At 33.9% G+C, this 22,854-nt stretch overlaps 1 protein-coding gene across 2 annotated transcripts in view; it reads left to right on the forward strand.

Annotated features, from left to right (window-relative positions):
* Positions 1-368: 368 nt before the first annotated feature.
* atp6v0a1a (ATPase H+ transporting V0 subunit a1a) overlaps positions 369-22,854 on the forward strand; it is a 67,236-nt gene continuing 44,750 nt past the window's right edge. For both annotated transcript variants that reach the window (XM_056453243.1, XM_056453244.1), the window contains exons 1-9: positions 369-446; positions 8,480-8,637; positions 12,059-12,137; positions 12,302-12,399; positions 15,120-15,248; positions 17,085-17,167; positions 19,609-19,735; positions 19,886-19,968; positions 20,767-20,860. In XM_056453243.1, coding sequence (XP_056309218.1) covers positions 8,521-8,637; positions 12,059-12,137; positions 12,302-12,399; positions 15,120-15,248; positions 17,085-17,167; positions 19,609-19,735; positions 19,886-19,968; positions 20,767-20,860 — 810 coding nt within the window. In that variant the 5' untranslated portion in view covers positions 369-446; positions 8,480-8,520. The remainder of the gene's footprint in view (positions 447-8,479; positions 8,638-12,058; positions 12,138-12,301; positions 12,400-15,119; positions 15,249-17,084; positions 17,168-19,608; positions 19,736-19,885; positions 19,969-20,766; positions 20,861-22,854) is intronic.

Here is a 22,854-nt window from a genome sequence, read left to right on the forward strand (position 1 = left end):
GACATAATTAAATTAGAGTGCAACATATTTCAGGGAGACCAATGTAACCTAATTTTTGAACAAATTTCATTTTAAAACTTCAGAAAAGAATCAGAAATTGTACACATTTACATGTTTTTGATATTCAAGTAAATTCCAAAGAACTGCTTTAAGTTTAAAACTAAGTTTAATATCCTAGAATTATATTTTCATATTTCAAAAAGATATCAGAAATTATAACACCACACACACACACACATACACACACACACACACGTTTGTACAAAAAAATAAAGTCACCTTCGTTTCCTGTTTTCGGAACCACCCTCTCCAGGTAAACCCGAGCACGTGACCAGGACTGTGCTGTTCGTGACGTCACTCGCGCTCTGCCTAGTTCTGGTCAGCTGATGCCCGCGACGCAGAGGATTCAGACACCGCAGGACTCCGTTTTCATCCGTTTCAACTAAGTAAGTCACATTACTCCAACTTTATTCTGAGTCTTTAACTACCCCAAAACGTCCAAAAGCGCGTATTCAGAAAGGAAGAGCGTGTTTGGTTTGTTAGAAATTGTGTTTAGGAAGCGTTGTTGAGTATTTACGTTCTCTGAGGTAACGTTAACAACCTGTCGAGGATCATTAGCATTAGCGCTTTAACTCTATAGTTTAGCTTATGCTTGTGTTTTAAATGTTTAAGTATGACCTTTTTAGCAACTTTCATACTGAAGTGAATGAAGTGGCACTTTGCTCTACTACTTGTTGACGCAACAAGCTTGAGTTGACAGTTAAGTACACAAATATCCTCTGTCAGGCTAGTTAAGCCGGTGTCTGTGTTTAGTAGTTATTATAATTCAATAAGAGATAAATGCGCTTTCGAAATGTTAAATTCATTTTCGTTTGATGATCAGTGTAACTTAGGATAAGTATGAAAGTACATAACTCTGATCGATTTAGCAAAGCGGCTAATAAACTGCTGATATAATCGCTGTGAATATGACGTTTCTCCGTGACGTAATATTGCTTAGGGGAAAGCAGTGCAACACATGTAAAGTATTTTCAATTGGTCTAAGTTTATTCAAAATATTGATTGGAGGAAAGTTTGGGTATTACCTAATAAATATCTATTTACAAATAAAATCAAATGAATCCCATTTAAGATACTACCCTGTTTTAAAACCAGCTTTATTGAAGACGTGGATGTCAATTGTTCATTCTGTTCATTATACCCAGAAACAGGACCTCATATTTTCTGGCGTTGTCAGTATACAAAATTTATGATGGAAGGTATCTAAATTTATAAATGATAAAGTGCTGTCATATTTTCTTTCACTGTATGAATATGTCTTTTTTGTTTTTTTTGTACAATGACGCGAAGTTGGAAAAGAAGCTTATGTTATTAGGGTTTTAATTGTACTTACCAAGTTTCATATCCATCGTGGTAAACTTAGCAGTCAGAACCTCTTTTGTCAGTGGTACTTAAAGAATTAAGGAGAGTACAAACAAAAAAGCAGTTTAAACTGTGTATTTGACATGGTTAAGTTTTTGTGAGTTAGCAAGGACTAGCATTATTTGTAATATTTTTATTTATTTATTTGTTTTTTTATTTTGTTTTACCCATTGAGTCTTTGTACTTTTATATAACTCTATTATGCTTTTCATACACCTCTGGCATTGTTTTGTATGTGTCGTTAATGCATTATTTAAAAAAACACATGTAAAGTAATACCTAGATGTAATATTTTCCTTGCTGAAATTTTGTTCTGTATTAAATCTCTTAAACTTAAGAATAATAATTTCTAAAAGCTTATGAAAATCTTTTTCTTAATGATTGAGGCTTAGTAAAGATTTTCTTTCTCTCAGAGCAGTGATGTTATTTTTCTTGTATTAAATAATAATAATAAAACACACGAAAAGTAAAATAAATAGTAAAATAATATTAAAATAAATAAATTCAAATAAATTTTGAAAAATTAATTGCATCTAGCAGTAAAGCGCTACATTTAAGTGGAGAAAAACAAAAACACGACAATGACAGAAACAAAATATTTTCATACGAATATTTTTAGGCATTTAAGTTTTTTTTCTGAATATACAGAGCTGAATATTATTATTATTATTATTATTATTATTGTATCATTATATATATATATATATATATATATATATATATATATATATATATATATATATATATATATATATATATATATATATATATATATATATATATTAGGGATGCTCCGATCAGGATTTTCGCAGCCGATACCGAGTACCGATTTCTTGTCATGGTGATTGGCCGATACAGAGTACCGATTCTGATACTTCAAGCTTTATGTAACTTTGCCATTGCATAAAGCACATTTTCCCTCGAAGTTTGATACTTAAGTGGAGATCTCTCTTTACCCAAGATAAAAAACTAAGGATGCTGCATGTAATCCTATACATTATTATTACTGCATGAAATCTTAAACATGTCTTTTATAATCATTAATGTGGACAGAAGCAGCTTTACAGAAGATAATAGATAACATGCGGGAGACTCGCGTAGCTTCGGGAGAGGTCATACGGTTGGACACAATATGGGGCTGATTGCTCCGCTTGTGTCACAGCAGCTCAAAACACTGTAAATACAATGGTTTATTGTATTGTATTTATATAAAGAGACCATCACTCGTGCGAGTTGCGCTAATAAACTGTATAAACAGAGGTCACACCACATCTATATATTTTAGCTGCTGTGACGCATGTGCAGCGATCGCTCACACCCCCATGCATTTACCTCCTCACATGTTTGTTGTAGTGCTGCTATCTGTATAACCCAGGTGCGTGCGTGCATCTTTCTCTGCTTGTAGACTCTTCAACAAACACTCTGCGATCGGTTCATAAGATTGGCCAGATTGGCGAGTACCGACTGAGTCATTAAATGTGATTATTGACTGATGCCGATCGATTGGAGCATCCCTATTTTTATTTAATTATTGTATTTATTTTACAGCCTAATCTTTGTTAGGAGGAAAATGCTTCTGTTTTAATCTGCCTTTTTGTTGTTATTTTTTTTTTATCAAAAGCTTTTTAAGCATTTTTAATTGTATTTTATGTCCTGTTCGTGTCATTTTAGCTTTTAGTTTTTTTTTTTTTTGTCGTCTGTACAGCACTTAAGGGGTTTATAAAAGTGCTTCATAAATAATGTTGGGTTGAAAGATTGATTGAGTCTAGTCTTGCTCTGACAGCTTTTGTCACTCAGAAAACCGCTCTCATACTCGAATGAAACCTGATTAGATGCCCTTCCAGAGGAGTTCACATTATTAAAACGATGTCCTATTGTAGGATCTGCTTTTGAAAGACTTTTATTGTCCCACTGCTCTCAATGCTTGGACGGCTGTATGTAGTTGTAAAGGTGAATGGAAAAAAAGAGAGCAGGATCCACAGAGACAACTGAAAGAGTATCTGCATCTTGATAATTCCCCAAAGTGCTGCATTATTCAGCACGTGTGGAATTACCCATGAAACACACACCACTTATGGACCATCTAGACCATTTGTCAGTTGTCAAATGGAGCTAACAAATACATTGTTTTTTTGTGTGTGTGTGTGTGCTCTATTGATTTTATTTGGGTTTCCACCTGCCACAAAGTGCCTCTGTGTTGGTAATGTTTAGTATGGAGAGTCACATGGCGGAGCTTAATCCATAATCCGCTCCCTGTGAGTGCAGTTCAGTGTAGTTTATAACAGAGTGTCCGCGGGGTCTTAAGTCTTAAAATGTCTTAAATTTCCATCTTAAATTCACATTAATATTGTGTTGTAGGTCTCAAATATTTTAAACTGGTCTTAATTTTAAAAGACACCCATCCGATCACCAAAAATCCATGTGTATATAATTTTTTTATATAAAAAAAAATATATTTTTTTTATTGCAAAAATATACAATGTACAACATCTGTTAGACATTTTTACAGCAAATTCGCTTAATTAAATTCTCTAATCAGGAAAAGAAGTAAGGATAAGTAGACAATATTTATAAATGGGCATGAAACATAAGGTTTTATAACATAAACACATTAGGTTGAAAAGGAGTTATACTCAATTAATTTGGAAAAAATCAAACCAATATGTCCTCGGGGTCTTAAAATGTTTTAAATTTCAAAAACAAAATTTTAGGCCTCAAAAAGTCTTAAATTCACATAAATATTGCCATGTAGGTCTTAAATATTTTTAAACTGGTCTTAATTTTAAAAGACATTTATCCGATCACCAACGATCCATCTAAATAATTTTTCATATATAAATATAACATTTTTATTGCAAAGAGATACAATTTACAACATCTGTTAGACATTTTTACAGCAAATTCGCTTAATTAAATTCTCTAATCAGGAAAAGAAGTAAGGATAAGTAGACAATATTTATAAATGGGCATGAAACATAAGGTTTTATAACATAAACACATTAGGTTGAAAAGGAGTTATACTCAATTAATTTGGAAAAAATCAAACCAATATGTCCTCGGGGTCTTAAAATGTTTTAAATTTCAAAAACAAAATTTTAGGCCTCAAAAAGTCTTAAATTCACATAAATATTGCCATGTAGGTCTTAAATATTTTTAAACTGGTCTTAATTTTAAAAGACATTTATCCGATCACCAACGATCCATCTAAATAATTTTTCATATATAAATATAACATTTTTATTGCAAAGAGATACAATTCACAACACCTGTTAGACATTTTTAAAGCAAATTCTCTTTATTAAACTCCCTAATGAGGAAAAGAAGGTGAGTGGACGTAATATTTATAAATAGGCAAAAAATAAGGTTTTATAACAGAAACACATTAGGTTGAATAGGAGTTATACTCAATTAATTTGGACAAAAATCAAACAAATAAATACACGGTTGAAGTCAGAATTATTACCCCCCTTTGAATTTGTGTTTCTTTTTTAAATATTTTCCAAATGATGTTTAACAAAGCAAGGAAATTTTCACAGCATGTCTGATAATATATTTTTTTTTTATTTGTTTTATTTCGGCTAGAATAAAAGCAGTTTTTAATTTTTGAAAAAACATTTTAGGGTCAAAATTATTAGCCCCTTTAATAAATTTTTTTCGATTGTCTACAGAATCCATCGTTATACAATAACTTGCCCAATTACCCTAACCTGCCTAGTTAAACCTAATTAACCTAGTTAAGACTTAAATGTCACTTTTAGCTGAATAACTGTCTTTAGGTGTCTTGAAATATATATATCTAGTAAAATATCTAGTAAAATATTATTTACTTTCCCAAGGATGGGTTGCAGCTGGAAGGGCATCCGCTGCATAAAACATATGCTGGATAAATTGGCGGTTCATTCCGGCTGTGCAGAATTTTGTACATAACCTGCAGGTCTATGTGGAATGATTTTGAGTGTGTAAAAGCTGACAAACTAACTCTAAAATAAAAAAACCTTATTAAAGATTTACAATCAAAATGCAGTTAGAACCATTTGTTTGGTAAACAGAACTAAAAACGGTCTCATATAGTACATCCATTAAAAGCACAAATGTTACTTTACAAATTCTAATGTACATAAATGAGATAAACATTTGCATATTATTTATTAATATTGATCAATAATACCAAATAAATATTACTGAATAAACTAAATAAATATATATATATACTCTTATTTAAATAAATAAATAAATAGATTGAGTGAGTGCTATGCTCAAAATTCTGTGTAAATGTGCAGATTTGTGTGGGCGCAGATTCCATAGGTATTATTTATAAACCACTCTTTTGAGCAGAACAGCTGAGAAGATCAGGAATTGCCCAAGGACAGCAGATTCCATGCGGTCGTAGCGGTATAGGTCCAGGGAAAGCAAAGTTCATCAGGTTATTCTGTGTGTTTTCTGAATGCTGCTGTGTGTTTTCTTCATTCTTCTGAGATAGCATCTTATATTCCCATAGCTGTTTGGAGCATCACATGCCACGGGAATGGTGAAACGGCACAGAAGCGTAACATTATTATTTGTGTGTCCTCTGGGCACAAGATTGTGGAATCTTATCTGAGCTTTTACTAGATTGTTTCTCCGCAGATATTAGTTCAAGATGACTTTTGCATAGTTGATATGGAAATGAGTTTTTATGTGGTATTATGAAATGAGGCCTTTAAGGGTTTGTAGTAGTGCTGAATGGTTAAGGAAATGTTGTTTTCACTAAGTTTTGCCTTTAAACAGTTATTAAAACAATATAAGCAATTTAATTTTGATCACTGAGCTGCATTCAGTTTCATTATGCTTTCTGAATTCGGCATAGCCTATATGACCTGAATTTTGTTTTATTTTTGTTTTGATGGTTCTGATCTAAGTTTTCTTTATTATTTTCCCCCCGCTGTCTAATTTTTCTCAACTTTTTCTTGACAGCTTGTATTTTAATATGTTATTGTAATTAAAAAGCATATTATTTATTTTAAACAAATGTATTACATATAGGGCTGCACAATATATCAATTCAGCATTGTTTATATTTTGGGATTATATTTTACCAGGAGCCACGCAGTGCAGTTTGTAAAGCAATATTTTTTAAGTCTTTTAGTAAATCTATTATGTGAGAAACTTGCTTTGATCTTATTGGATTTGCTTTGTAAACCTTAATTAACAGTTCAAAATTTATTTTTATTTAATGTTTTATGCGTGTAGTTACTTTACTCACAAAATAATTCTGCCTAAATCCATAAAGATTGTTTACAAAATTTTCAGCAGAAATAGCAAAAAATGTCCGCAAATTCTTTCTGGTCCTAGTTCTGAGAATTTATTTGAAATAAATAAGACTATTGCTGTATCCAAAATTTCCCCCATAACCCTCATTTACACTTTCTTAGTCAGCTTATATAGTCCACCCAAAGAAATGAGTTGAATCACGAGTTGAGTCCAAAAAAGGTTTTTTTTTTTTTTTTTTTTTTTTTTTTTTTTGGGGTTTTGTTTTGTGTTTGGTTTGGTCTTGTGTTTAATTTTGTGTTTTGTTTGGTTTTGTGTTTAATTTTGTGTTTTGTTTGGTCTTGTGGTTTGTGTTTGATTTTGTGTTTAATTTTGTGTTTTGTGTTTTGTTTGGTCCTGTGTTTTGTGTTTGGTCTTGTGTTTTGTGTTTGGTTTTGGTCTTGTGTTTAATTTTGTGTTTTGTTTGGTCTTGTGGTTTGTGTTTGGTCTTGTGTTTAATTTTGTGTTTTGTTTGGTCTTGTGGTTTGTGTTTGATTTTGTGTTTAATTTTGTGTTTTGTGTTTTGTTTGGTCCTGTGTTTTGTGTTTGGTCTTGTGTTTTGTGTTTGGTTTTGGTCTTTGGTCTTGTGTTTAATTTTGTGTTTTGTTTGGTCTTGTGGTTTGTGTTTGGTCTTGTGTTTAATTTTGTGTTTTGTTTGGTCTTGTGGTTTGTGTTTGGTTTTGTGTTTAATTTTGTGTTTTGTGTTTTGTTTGGTCTTGTGTTTTGTGTTTGGTCTTGTGTTTTTTGTTTGGTTTTGGTCTTTGGTCTTGTGTTTAATTTTGTGTTTTGTTTGGTCTTGTGGTTTGTGTTTGGTCTTGTGTTTAATTTTGTGTTTTGTTTGGTCTTGTGGTTTGTGTTTGGTCTTGTGTTTAATTTTGTGTTTTGTTTGGTCTTGTGGTTTGTGTTTGGTCTTGTGTTTAATTTTGTGTTTTGTTTGGTCTTGTGGTTTGTGTTTGGTTTTGTGTTTAATTTTGTGTTTTGTGTTTTGTTTGGTTTTGTGCTTTTTGTTTTGTTTTATTTTTGTTTTGCTTTGCTTTTGTTTTGTGTTGTGTTGTTTTTTTTTTTTTTTTTTTTTTTTATTTATTTATTTATTTTTTGGTTTAGTTTGGTTTTAATAAAACACCAAAAATTCCTTAATAAATTGAACAATAAGCGCTAAACAAGTAAATTTGAATTGAATTTCAATCCCTCAAATTAGATTTTTTAACTTCTCGGTCAACGTACTGTCTATTAATAATGAAACTAAGTATTAAGTATTTTTCTGTGATGTTTGCAAAAATTTTTAGCAATAATAATTTCTTTCAAAACATGCACAGATAGGATTCAGCTGATTTTTTTTTTTTTTTGCAATATGGTTATTTTTCAGCTATGGAGTGTACATTTATTATTACAGTGCATTGTGGGATTGATTAAGTGCACTTTAGTGGTGTATGACACCACTACAAATGGCTACTCCCTCAAACAGGGACTGATTTCCGATTTTCAGCCCATTGAGTCACTTAGTATCTCATTCCCCTAAATAGTTATGATAAATAAATGTTTGTAGCTTTAGCTTGTAGTCAAAGTTGCTACATAATTGCGGATTTGATAAAATCAACAAGCTAAATGACCACTGTATATTATGCTTTGAAAACAGAACATTCACATGATCCTCATGACTTTGTAAACAAACAACAGTATTAATTCGTAAATTGCAAGTGACTTAACCGCACTGTCATTCTCCATTTGTTTGCATGAAGCCTTCATGTTTTTCCTCACTCTATTTCCTCAGGTGTTTCTCCCCTTAGTGCATTGGGTTAAGAGCAGTGCATTATGGGGGAGCTGTTCCGCAGCGAGGAGATGACCCTGGCCCAGCTCTTCCTCCAGTCGGAGTCTGCATACTGCTGTGTCAGTGAGCTGGGGGAGATCGGCATGGTGCAGTTCAGAGATGTAAGTGCAGGCCTTTTCTTTACATAACATTGACCTCATTGTCATCAGATTGTCAGCATTACAATGCACAACATTCCTGGATTCCTGAACTAACAAAAAGTAGTCCCATTTCTGAAAAAAAAGGAAACCATGAGTGGATGTCCAGTGAAAAGCAGTGCAGTATTAACAATTGTAGGATATGTAGCTCATCGTTTATCTCTAGCAGGGGAAGATTTCCAACCAATGATTACTTAAGAGAGTAGTTCAGTTAGCTAATGGAGTATTTCTTTAGAGTCTCTAAACGTTAGATTTGTCCCATTGAAATGAAAGTTACATGCTTGCAGTATTCAACTTAGTATTAATGTGAACATTTAAATTGAATTTATGCTGAGGAAATACATACCATCGCCTTTTATTTGTGTAGATCCACTTGAACCTGAGTTTTTGTTTTGAAAAGGAAAATGCTCCTCGTCCAGGCGGATGTTTTTATTGCGCTTCAGGAAAACAATCTCTGTCCACTACAGCCTTAAACTCATGATGCATGATCATTCATGCTCATTGGGCATGCACATATTTGCTGGCATCCATAAATGCAGTCTACTGGTTGTGTAATGGCAGGGGCTTGGCGAATCTGGGAACGATATGCAATAGTCTAGAAGATGAATCAAAGAGCGATTATGGATTGCAGCACTTCCATGTTCAAAAGTCTGTGTTTCAGTCTGTACACTGAAAAAGAACACCAGCATTTCTAAGCTAACACAGGGTCTTCATCATTTTAAAAATGCTTTGTGGGTTGAAGATGCTGGAGTAGTGTGGATGGAGGGTGTAACTGTAACAAGTAATGCATTTTAAAATCTACCTTAGTGCCTAATTTTAGATAAGCATTTGAAGTCCTTTTAGAAAAATTGAAGCCTTGTTTGAAGATTCTTTACTGACATAAAATTAATTTAATTTAATATAATTTTTGTATGTATCGTGTTTGTTTTGTATTTCAAGACAAGGTCGGTATGAAAATGTTTGGTGGGATTTCATCAAGTCTTAAAACAACATTCTAATCAGCCAATCAGATTTAAGAGATACATTTATGGTTTATTTTGGGAATAATTTACAGTTAGTGTTAGGTTTAGGGTTGGGATGCACCGATACCATTTTTTTTTTTTGAAACCGATTCGATCGCAATAGCAAAATTCTGAGTATGCACTAATACAGATCCGATCCCGATACTGTGCAGGTTTAAAAAAAATGTTAAGCATAATACAGTTTCTATAGTTCTGGTGATAAACTCAAATAATATATCTTCTTTAGTAAAAATACTAGCTATAGGCCTACTGTATATGACAGACACACAATCTAACTAAAAACATGATGCTTGCTGTAAACTTGGCTACATTATTTGAGCATTCTTTGACATTCATATTGTGGTCCAGCTTATGTTTTCTTTTTTTAATACTGCAGGTTTGAGGCAGACTAAACTAAACTGTCTGAGGGCAGTTTTACTTAATAAACATTGCCTTTTCTGGTAATGACAATCCATATTGCGGTCGTCAGTTTCACTTTTATTAATTTAATCAACTACTTTAATCAACTACACAATGAGCCAGGCTTTACAAACAATTCGCAGCACTGAAACTATTCCCCTCCGAAGAATAAACTCAGGATCTGGGATCTGTCCAATGTATTATAGAGTCTTTTCTAATTTAAAGTTTCAGGTAGGCCTACTTTGTGTGTGAAGAGAACGTAATAACCCTCTCTACTCCAGTGTTGCGAATGCGACCTGCTGATCTAACAGACACAGCACAACATGTTTTAGAAACTGCAATGAACTCCTTGCTGCAGGTAAAAATGAAGGCATTTGATGCTAAACTAAATGCATTTCTCCACTGATTATTTATGTTAACAGGAACAAATAGTCTTGGAGAAAGTTTTTGGTGTTGTCATGAACGCGACACGCAGTCTGAATTGTGAATGAATGGAGAATGATTGACAGGCGCAGCGGAGGGAAGCGCTGAACTGAACATTTAACCACTTGAATATTCATCTGTACTTCACATTAAACTATAGAATGGCTTCACAACATTTCGGATATAGTAGGCCTACATGACAACTTTTTAGTGCCTTATAATAGGCTACCTTCATGGCTTTTGTTGGCTTATAAATTATACAGAATATAGTGCACGCACAAGATCGGATTTGGATTGGTACCAGCTAGGGATGGGCCGGTATGAGATTCTGACAGTATGATAACTTTGGATAAAAATGTCACGGGATTGTAATTACTTTTTAAAAATATGTTCTTTTTAAATGTCTGGGTAAAAAATAACAACTTTTTCCTCATTAAACACAATCTATTTAATGATAAGGAACATTTAAAATAATTTGTAACAGTAGCTTTTGATCCAAAGGGTCCTTTTCTGCTGGAGATACTGTTGCCTTAACAAACTCTATAAAATAGTTGTGAAAAAGACGTAAAATGCCACCGCCCCAAAAAAATATACAAACTTGTATATACCGTAGGAACGGTATAACAGCAAATGTTGGCGGTTTTAAAACTTTGACTTTTCCAAACCACGGTAAACCTTGAAAACGGTTATCGTCACATGCCTAGTACCAGCTGGCCGATACCCGATTTTGCAAAAATAAGCAGTATCGAATCGATATCCAATCCATATATCGGAATCTTTGCTTCCCTAGTTTAGGGTCAGGGATTAGGTATGGATTACGTTTTTTGAACAGGAATACACATACACATTAATCCAGGAGTGCTTCCTATTTGCATCCCAAAAAATTACACCCTCTGTATTTTTATTGGTTAAAAAATGCCAATACCATTAGTGCACCAGGAAATGTCCCTGTATTATTGAATATGTGATAGTAAAGGTTTAACATTTACAATGAAAGCTTAGTTTTGATGTAGATAAACTATTAAATGAGTGGGAGACTAAAAAAACATAAATATTTAACCAAAAAAAAAAAAAAACTGGTTATGCTTTATTTTAAAGGTCCATTTGAGTATTCGTAGACTGTTTGCTTAATATCTGCTGATACTGCTCCTTCAACAGACATTTAACTGACTATAAGAAACTTTGCAAGTACATGTCAACTTGAACCAATCTAACCACAACCTCACTGTCTACTTATAATCTAATGAGAATTAGTTGGCCTGTAGATGCAATGTAACTTAAATTCAACAAACGGACCATCAAAATAAACTGTGACCAACAAACTTTCTGACATTAAATAGGAAGTGATTGTGAAACTAAATAACCAAAGACCGATTTACTGTCAGTAATGTTGCTGTTTCATGTTGATTCATTGTTTCTAATCAACAATGAGTACATGTGAGGTTCATTTAAGTATTTGTCCACTTTTTAAATGTATTTGCGAGAATAATACTTGTGTATTATTAAGAGAATAATGACCTTTTCTTTCTTTGAAATTGCAGTTGAACCCAGATGTGAACGCATTCCAGAGGAAGTTTGTGAATGAGGTCCGTCGCTGTGAGGAGATGGACCGCAAACTGAGTGAGTTACTGAGTTAGCGTTACTGACATAGTGAGCTAGAAATCATTGCTGACACAGAACATCATGGGTTTTGAGTGAATTAGGTGGATAGCCGTTTATGAACACACTCTCTTTTTTCTGTTTCTGCTTTTCTTCCTCATCTCACATGTTTTTTTCTTTTCAAGGATTCGTTGAGAAGGAAATCAAAAAGGCGAACATACCTATTGTAGATACAGGGGAGAATCCAGAGGTCCCTTTTCCACGAGACATGATTGACTTGGAGGTACAACCTGCACAACTCAAAATAAGGCAGAATTAGAAATAAACAGAATAAAACGGTGTATCCAAAAATAACAGGCTGGCTTCAGAGGGAATGTTTTAGGGGATGATATGAAGTTTTAAAGGATGTGTGATATTTATCAGCAATTTTATCATATTTGTGGTTTTAATGATATTTGAGTAGATGTTATTCAGTATGTCAATCATATTTCAAAGCAAAAACTCCAAAAGGATTAACTGCGTGATGGAGCCTATTAGAATGCAGTTAGTGTTCACCTGTAGTTTATTTATGAATTAACATCCCTCTATGTTTCTTTTTGTATTCACATAATATGATGTAAGTTTTCTTCCTAACATCAGTATATGTACACTCACTGGCCACTTTATTAGGTACACCTTACTAGTACCAGGTTGGACCCCCTTTTGCCTTCAGAACTGCCTTAATCCTTCGTGGCATAGATTCAACACGGTACTGGAAATATTCCCCAGAGATTTTGGTCCATATTGACATGATAGCATCACGCGGTTGCTGCAGATTTGTTGGCTACACATCCATAATGCGAATCTCCCGTTCCACCACATCCCAAAGGTGCTCTATTGGATAGAGGTCTGGTGACTGTGGAGGCCATTTGAGTACAGTGAACTCATTGTCATGTTTAAGAAACCAGTCTGAGATGATTCGCGCTTTATGACATGGTGCGTTATCCTGGTGGCAGCCATCAGAAGATGGGTACACTGTGGTCATAAAGAGATAGACATGGTCAGCAACAATACTCAGGTAGGCTGTGGCGTTGACACGATGCTCAGTTGGTACTAATGGGCCCAAAGTGTGCCAAGAAAATATCATCCACACCATTACACCACCATCAGCCTGAACCGTTGATACAAGGCAGGATGGATTCATGCTTTCATGTTGTTGATGCCAAATTCTGACCCTACCATCCAAATTTATCAGCAGAAATGGAGACTCATCAGACCAGGCAACGTTTTTCCAAATGTCTATTGTTCAATTTTGGTGAGCCTTTGTGCATTGTAGCTTCAGTTTCCTGTTCTTAGCTGACAGGAGTGGCACCCGGTGTGGTCTTCTGCTGCTGTAGCCCATCCGCTTCAAGGTTGGACGTGCTGTGCATTCAAAGATGCTCTTCTGCACACCTCGGTTGTAACGAGTGGTTATTAGAGTTACAGTTGCCTTTCTATCAGCTGGAACCAGTCTGGCCATTTTCCTCTGACCTCTTGCATCGACAAGGCATTTGCGCCCACAGAACTGCTGCTCACTGAATATTTCCTCTTTTTCAGACCATTCTCTGTAAACCCTAGAGATGGTTGTGCGTGAAAATCCCAGTAGATCAGCAGTTTCTGAAATACTCAGACCAGCCCATCTGACACCTACAACCATGCTACATTCAAAGTCACTTAAATCACCTTTCTTCCCCATTCTGATGCTCTGTTTGAACTGCAGCAGATCGTCTTGATCATGTCTACATGCCTAAATGCATTAAGTTGCTGCCATGCGATTGGCTGATTAGAAATTTGCGTTAACGTGCAGTCGAACAGCTGTACCTAATAAAGTGGCCGGTGAGTGTACAGCATATAATATCATATAAACAAGGCCGTAGCAGATCATTAATGCATCTCAGAGCAACACTATGATTTTATGTCCCTAAATGAATTATTTGGGTCAATAATTCAGTGACGCAAAAAAGGATTCAGCCATTTAAACAAATCATTTGAATGATTTATTTGATAAATGTCTCAGTATACAGGGCCCTGTTACAATTTAGTGGTTGTTTTAGTCTGATGGTTGTTTTAGTCTAAAATAAAATAAATATATTTTAATTATTATTGACAATTAATTTTTTTTATTTTATGCAAATCTATAATATAAAGGTTGTTTATAAAGGTTGGAATCCCAATGGGGTATATGCACATGGACTTTTAAATTAAATTGAAAAAACAGCGATCTTCACTGCCTGGCTGAGATACAATATGAAGTAGGTGTTACACCAAACAAAAAGCACTGCTTTAAATTATATTTTTCTGCGCTATGTCTTTAAAATATGAAAATTATTTTTACCCCTGCATTTTCAATTGAATTTCTGCGCTAGCCTGACGCTATTAACGGCGGCTGCATTTAAACCATCTTTCGTCTCTTTCTACGTTTTTACAACCAAATGGATGCTTAAGTCTATTTAACTGATTATATTTGAATTACATCACAACATCGATTATGTAAAAGGAACACTATGAAACTGAAAATACTCACATTAAGCTCTCACTGGAAGTTTATCATTGGCTAAAAAACACTAGCTGTGCATATAGCCCATTGTGTGGATTTCTTTTGTTAAATTCTAATGCAGTATTGCTTGTGTTCTCCATTATGAAAGCAAATCCAGTAATATATTGTGATAAGCATAGTGCTAAAAAATTTATTAAATACAGAAAAGTTTTTGAGTAGTTCAATATGTTTAAACATTGACTTATACTGTATATAATTGCTGTTCATTTGGACTTTGTACTTCTCAAGAGCATACCAAAAAAATAGGGCAGAAGGAAAATATTAAGCAGCATAACTCTTTTTAACATAAGTTATAAAAATAAATGTTTCTTAAGCAAATTCACATGTTCAAATTCAAGGTATTTATTTAAAAACATTAAAATATTGCACTGAACAAAATCTTTGTACATATTTACATTGTTAGTCTTAAAATGTCTGATCTTTTGTAGGCCACATTTGAAAAACTGGAGAACGAGCTGAAGGAGATTAACACCAACCAGGAAGCCCTGAAGAAGAATTTTCTTGAGTTGACTGAGCTCAAGCACATCCTCAGACGAACGCAGCAGTTCTTTGATGAGGTCTGCAATGGCTTATATCTTACAAAACCTTTAGCCTGTAGAGTTTCCTGTGGTCTCAGAGGCATTTTACACAGTACACTGCAGTTTGCAAGCTTGCTTGTGATCTTGCACTTTCTTTCGTGCGCCGAAATTTTGGGTAGGTGGTGTGAAATGTGTCAGTGCAACCACAGTGATACCTGCTGTTGCATCAGCTTGAGGAACAAATATGCTGCAAGCAATGAGGCAGTTATTCTAATATTGTTTTTTGTGTTTAGTAATGGCTAACTAAACCTCTCAGTGTTGTTTGACCACCCAAAAAGCTAACCACGCTTTAATTCGTTGTGAATAAAATAACCTCGACCTGGCTTTAGTAATAGCCAGCAGTTGGTTGTAAGAAACCATTTTTGTGGTCAAGCTTGCTGTGTACCACTTTTTGGGTCGCCTTTCATTCTAAAACGTTTTGTTTTCTTCTTTCATTTAAAGCCAACGGGGAAGTCGCTGTTCCTTTTTACTGTGTAAAATGATCTTTACTCAGAAATGTTATTATATGGTAGTATTAAAATACAATACATAATCTGAATAACAAACACCATTCAATAGTGAAGTGAAGAAACACAAGCAGAGGAACCAAAACAAATGTTTTTCGCAATGTCTGTGGTAATGTTCACGATGATGACAAAGACGGATGCTTGTCTGACAGATTGACAGGCCATTCTCTGAATTTCCTCTGAAGTCACAGCCGCTGATGATGATGATGATGTCACACGGCCCTTCCCGAGACCAGTTCAACTAGGTGTTCGACTCCACATTAATCACACGTTTCTTTATTGTAAAGACAAAAGAAAAAAAAACAACAGCCTCTGGTGCCCATAATAATTGGCTCTTGCCAGAGTGTTTCTTTTCTGTTATTCAGCCTGTCGGAGATCTTTGACCTGTGCTTCCTTAACAGTAATCTGAACTTTAACTTTTTATTGTGATGCATTTCTTTTAAGTTGTAAAGGATCAGTTGAGAAGTAAGCAGTTAAGTTGTTATCTGTCATGTAATCATTCACTTTACACTTACACAAATTTGAGCTCTCACAGAGACTGGTGGTGGAGTGAAGTGGTTAAAATCTCATCAAATACAATACAAAATAAACCCAAAATGGGTCAAATCATGTACTATTTTACTCATGTTCTCCAGTTTGGCTATTCACAGTTAGTTATTCCTCTAAAAAGTCTATTATGAGTTGTGTTGATTTATTTAAGTAAATCTTAATTAACAAAACGTACTCTGTTTTTATTGTTATTTATATTTATTAATTATGCGAAACTACTCTCAATAAAATAAAGGGATATTTCATCTCAAAATAAAAATTTACTTGGCATTTACATTTACATTGGTTCTATATTATTATGAATTGTTGTTCATAAATAAGATATTTTGAAAAATGTTAGAAACCTATAACCATTAACTTCCATAGTAGGAAAAACAGTTACTATGGAAGTCAATGGTTACAGGTTTCCAGCATTTTTCATAATAATTATTTTTTTGTTTAAAAGAAGAAAAAAAAGGATCGTGATGAGTGGTGGATAAGTAGATAATGTTAGAATTTGCTATTTTGGAAAACAATCCATATACTAAAATAAGTAATTATAGTATCAAACAGCATTAAGTTAACTTCAACAGCTTGATGCCACCGAAACCTACCTTTGCCTGGTTGTAAATAAAGGGCATTTTATTCCTGACCATTTCCTGAAAGAAATATCATCAATGCTAGGACGAAAATTCAAAATCAGATTTGATGGTCAGATCAGCAGAATTTTTACAGTAAAAAAGGAGGAAGTTAATCAAATGTTCTCTTTCCTTCTTTTTAGATGGAAGATCCTTCGCTTTTGGAAGAGTCATCAACTCTACTGGACCCCAATGAGGTTGGACGGGCTGCTCCTCTCAGGCTTGGGTGAGCAGGCTTTGATCTCTGTGCTTAGGCCATACGTCCACCTAAATGTTCAATGCTTGTGCAAATATGTCCATCCACCACAGCCAAGTTCAACAACAGAACAACAATAGAGAGGAAATAAATATTTATGTTCTCTGAGCATTTATATCTTTATATCCTGAGTCCTGTAAATATTTAGCTGGATCATAGATGTACATTTAAACCAGGGGTGGCCAAACTTTTTCTTATGAAGGGCCAAAAACAAAACATGATTGAGGGTGGTGGGCCAAAGCTAAATATACCAAACTGTATTACATTAAAGATACCATGGTAACTTTCTAATTTAATATTATTTAAAAATATATAGAAAAAAATACTTAAATCGTATAATAATTATATATATTTTAACGTATTATAGTTTACTTCTCAACATGCCACACATCAGTCAACAACTAAAATAATGTGTTTTAGGGTTTCATGACCCTTCAAAAAAACTCTGATTAATTCACAACATTTAATTAAAATATTTAATTTCAGTTTTGCTTTTTTGTATCTTGTCAATTAAACAAACAAACAAAAGGTTATGTTAAATTAGAAATGACGATCTCTGTTTGAGGTTAGTCTTAAAATTTGTCACTATCTGATTGGTTGGCGGGCCAAATCAAAGGTTGCCACGGGTCCTAGTTTTTGCATCTCTAGTTTAAACTAATGTTCAATGGTGCAACGCAAAATAATTAGTTGTGTGTAAGTTGTAACTGTGTCTCTTTATATCGCAACAAAGGTAAGTTTTAACAATGGACTGGACACTGAAATTTCACGCTGCATTGTGCTGTGAAAACCATTCATTGCAGTCGATGTTCAAAAAAAAATCTCTGTATAATCCTCTTATCTCTCTGTATAAGTATTTATGCATGAACTCCACATGCTCACTGGAAAAGCAAAGTCCACTCAAATAATGTGCGACTGGACATATCTATGTCGTATACCTGTTCCTGCTGCTTGCGTTAGTGCTACTGTGCTGTCATGGCAACGCTGGTTAAATGATGCCTCTCGTCTCGTTCACTATCAACAAAGTTTAGTCAACAATATAGCAATATATATACAGTTGAAGTCAGAATTATTAGCCCCCCGAATTATTAGCCCCCTGTTTAATTTTCCCCCCAATTTCTGTTAAACGGAGAGAAGATTTATTTCTAAACATAATCGATTTAACAACACCTTTCTCATAACTGATTTATTTTAACTTTGCCATGATGACAGTAAATAATATTTGACTAGATATTTTTCAAGACACTTCTATACAGCTTAAAGTGACATTTAAAGGGTTAACTAGGTTAATTAGGTTTACTAGACAGGTTGGGGTAATTAGGCAAGTTATTATATAACAATTTTTGTTCTGTTGACAATCAAATAAATATATAGCTTAAAGGGGCTAATAATTTTGACCTTAAAATGGTTTTTAAAAAAATAAAAACTGCTTTCTCTAGAAGAAAAAATATTATCAGACATACTGTGAAAATTTCCTTGCTCAGTTAAACATAATTTGGGAAATATTTAAAAAAAGAAAAAAAAATTCAAAGGGGGCTAATAATTCTGACGTCAACTGAACTGAATATACAATATAGCTTGTTTTTATCCTTATTAAAATCAGTATAAATTAAGTTATCGAGTTAAAATTTTTAAGTCTTGCAAAATTACTTTATATTGTTTAATAAAACAATAAATATTAATAAAAAATATTTTCAGTCTTTGAACAAGTCATCTAGAAGTTTTGGTTTCAGTGCAGAATTGGTATTTCAGTGCATTACTAGTTTTTATTTGACTGAAAATGGATTCCTCATGCTTGGTTCTGGTTATTACAGTGTAGCCTGAACTCCTTTGTCTGAAATACTTTCAGAAAGTTTCCAAATCCTTGCAAGCTTAATCTTTTAAATAGACAGTTCTCTGTTACTGAAACATGCCTGCTTTAATTTTAAAAACTTAACATGTGTGCATATGCTTGGATAAAACGCATTAAAAGAGATTTTCTGATGCCTGTTTCTGTGCTGCCTCCATGCTGTTTGCAACAGAATAATGAAGATCTGATCTTTTAAATGGTTTATTCTCTAAGCTTATGTGTATTATAAATACATCAAAGGTTTAGATATTAGTCATGTGGTTAAATCATTCTGGGTTGATCTGTAAATAAGCATCACAATGGTAGCTTTTTAATAGGTGTGTGCTTGTAGGATGGAAATAATAAACACACGTTCTTATGTAACTACAGCTCATTCAGCCTGTGGGTTTGTCATTGATTTTTGATCAATAATGTTTGTGTGCCTTTAATACTTAACATGAAACAAACTTTTTCCATTCAGTGCGTTCAATGATAGGAAAGCACCACGAGGAGAGTTTAGGAAAAGAAAATGAAAGAAAGTTAAAATATTTTTAACATGAAACATGACCTAACACACTGCTTGCAGGTTTGTTGCAGGGGTGATAGGCAGAGAAAGAATCCCCACTTTTGAGAGGATGCTGTGGAGAGTTTGCAGAGGAAATGTGTTCCTGCGTCAAGCAGACATTGAAGACCCACTCGAGGATCCCGCTACAGTAAGATTGCTGTTGATGCGGATAAAGGAATAAACTATCCTTTAAATAACCTATTGAGACTAAATTAAAACTAGAAATTTTTCATGAAATTGTCATTTGGATTCAGTAGTTATATGAACAATTTTTAACGCAAATTCTCTTTATTTTCAGGGAGACAATGTGCACAAGTCAGTGTTCATCATTTTCTTCCAGGGAGACCAGCTGAAGAACAGAGTCAAGAAGATTTGTGAAGGGTATGAAGTCACAATGCAGTAAAAAAAAATTATGATTTTGTGGACTTGTTCCATGCATTGCTATTCAAAAGTTTTATTGTTCTTTAAAAAAAAGTCTATTTTACTGCCATCTGTAGACTTCAGTGTCACACAGTCTTTTATAAATCTCTATAATATGCTCATTTGTGCTCAAGAAAACATTTCGTTAACACTTTACAATAACGGTCCATTAATTAATGTATTTAATGAAATGAACAAACACTGAGCTATACAATTATTACAGTATTTATATATATATTAATACAAATAAAAAAGTTGTTTGTTTTAACCTAGTGCATTAACTAATTTTAATAATGCATTAGTAAATGTTAAACTATGATTAATAAATGCTCTATTCAATCGTTTATACTTAGTTCATGATAGTAAATTCATTAACTAACATGATCTAATGAACCATTATTTTAAGTAAGTGTTACCAACATTTTTTCTTATCGTAAATCTTATAAAAGGTTTTGTTTACTCATTTTGTTCATGATCGATTGATTCTTCCAATGAGCATCATATTTATTACAAATATAAATATTTTGAAACATAATAACTTGCCACTTTTGATGAATTTAATCCATCATTTCTAAGTAAAAGTTATACTTTAAAAAAAAAAAAAAAAAAAAGTGTTGAGCCCAAGCATTTTAACGGTGGTGTAAATAACATTCATAAAAGTAAAATATTCCATATCCACATAAACTGTTTATGTCGTATTTACTTGTATTCTCTGCACTATCACTATAAAGTTTTAAGTAACTAATGTGTTTGTGATAGGTTTCGGGCATCTCTATACCCCTGTCCCGAGACCCCTCAAGAAAGGAAAGAAATGGCAGCCGGAGTTAACACTCGAATTGATGATCTTCAGATGGTAAGGCATATTAAAACATGCACGCACGCACGCACGGTTGTTTTCCTTTTTTAGTGGGGACATTACATAGACTTCCATTGTTTTATATCAGGTAAATGATACTATCTATGGCCTGCCCCTTACCCCTAAACAGTTGCTCCTTACCCCTAAGCTCCTAAACAGATTTGTTCCTCACAGAAACAAATGCCAGTGTTGTGAATTTCTGTAGTCTGGCTCACGGCACCAAACTGTTGTGAAAATCTAAGACCAGCCCAAAAAACCAGGGAGAACTTTTGGTTGTCTTCAAAGCAGAATCCTTTAATAAGAAGAACTCAGCGTGGCTGTGGCGTTATCGAAAGAAACTCTCTACTGTACAGCAGGCACTAAGTTTTTATACATTTTACAGACAGTGATTCATAGGGGTGGAGACAAACCTAAACAAAGCGTGCAAATGAAGTGTTGTTGTTGGCAGGGTAAATTGCCTTTCTAGCCCTGATCTCATCCGCATATAAGTACCCATTCACGATACATTTTAGCATTAAAACAGTGTGCAAATGATGTTCTGGACAGAAACCGCCCGACCAGTTGACTGGCTTGAGAAGACAATAGACACAGCCGTGCTGTGAAACTGACGATTTGCATTACTTTGGAGTCAGGGCTCAGGAAACCAAGACATTTTAAGGTCTATCACACCCTAAAAACAACTTTTCAGTTATATATAGATTATATGAATTTATATTTCCACACCAGTCATTAGATACTAATAAAAACGTGTTAATAAAACAACTAGGAGCACTTAAATGTTCTCAGTAGTGGGTCGTTTTGATATCTCACTATGTAAGTGATAACAACTGAACTCTCGTATGTATATTTAAACCTGCACACACACACACACACACACACATTCTCCAACAAAAAATTGAGCAAACTAGATATATCTCCTTTAATTCTTTGTCCCAAAAATGGATTTCTCTTTCTAAGGTTATTTTCTTTTTAGTTAATTAACTCCTATAAACCAGTCCAGACCTGATCTGATCTAATTTAGCGGATTTAGGTCCATTCTGAACATGTTGGACTAAGTGTTTGCACTGTCATTTTAACAAAAGACAATGAAATCACATCTGCTTGTTCAGACTGTATTGTCAATATCTGGTATATTTGCTGTAATAATGCTATAAGGACCAGCATAATGGCACCTGTTTGTGGTTTAAACCAACTCTATATGTCCTTGTCACAGTGTGCATCTCTCATCTGTTTTGTCCTGAGCGCTATGTGAATGAACAGCCTTAACCTGATCGTGAGCCCTTATGAACAGATGATTTGATGATGATTATAGCAACATGCATTAGCAATAGGTAGTTTGTTGTTTGATCTGTTTTGTCCCCGCCCTTCTTAGTCTGAACAGAGGTTAATATTACATCAGTGGTTGTATAATAAGATGCATACAAGTGATATGAGTGGATATGATGTGACAGGACATCAATTGATCTCATTTGCTTCATAAAGTGCAGCTAAGTGCTGTAATGGAATCATATGAGAAGATGGTTTAAACCCCAGTGATGTACTGGGGTAAAGCAGGGGAGAGTTTGTTAAAGCTAAATACTTCGTTAAATAAATTACAGTAGGTACGTCTCCCTTTGGCAAAAAAATAAAAATAATAAAACATAAAGATTTACTTGTTATTTGAGCACATGAATTGTGAGGAAATAAAGGCTTAAGCATACATAAAACAAATTCTGCAAGTGTTAAAAACAAGCAAGTCTTGTCATGCAGCCATGATTGTGAGAATTTGTGATATGAGTCAGATTTAGCTTATTATAACTCATTTACATTGAATGTATTTTTAATTGTATTTATTTATTTAAAATGTTTTACTTGCTACATTTATCATTCTTTTCACCCTCTCTGACATGTGGCGCCCCCTGGGGATCATGTCACTTCGAAAACAGCAGAATTAGACTGCACAGTTGTGTCTTTTTTCCAATTTTCTCCTCTGTATTTATTTTTTTACTATT

This window comes from Danio aesculapii, chromosome 3 (assembly GCF_903798145.1).
Source record: "Danio aesculapii chromosome 3, fDanAes4.1, whole genome shotgun sequence".
Taxonomy (NCBI): domain Eukaryota; kingdom Metazoa; phylum Chordata; class Actinopteri; order Cypriniformes; family Danionidae; genus Danio; species Danio aesculapii.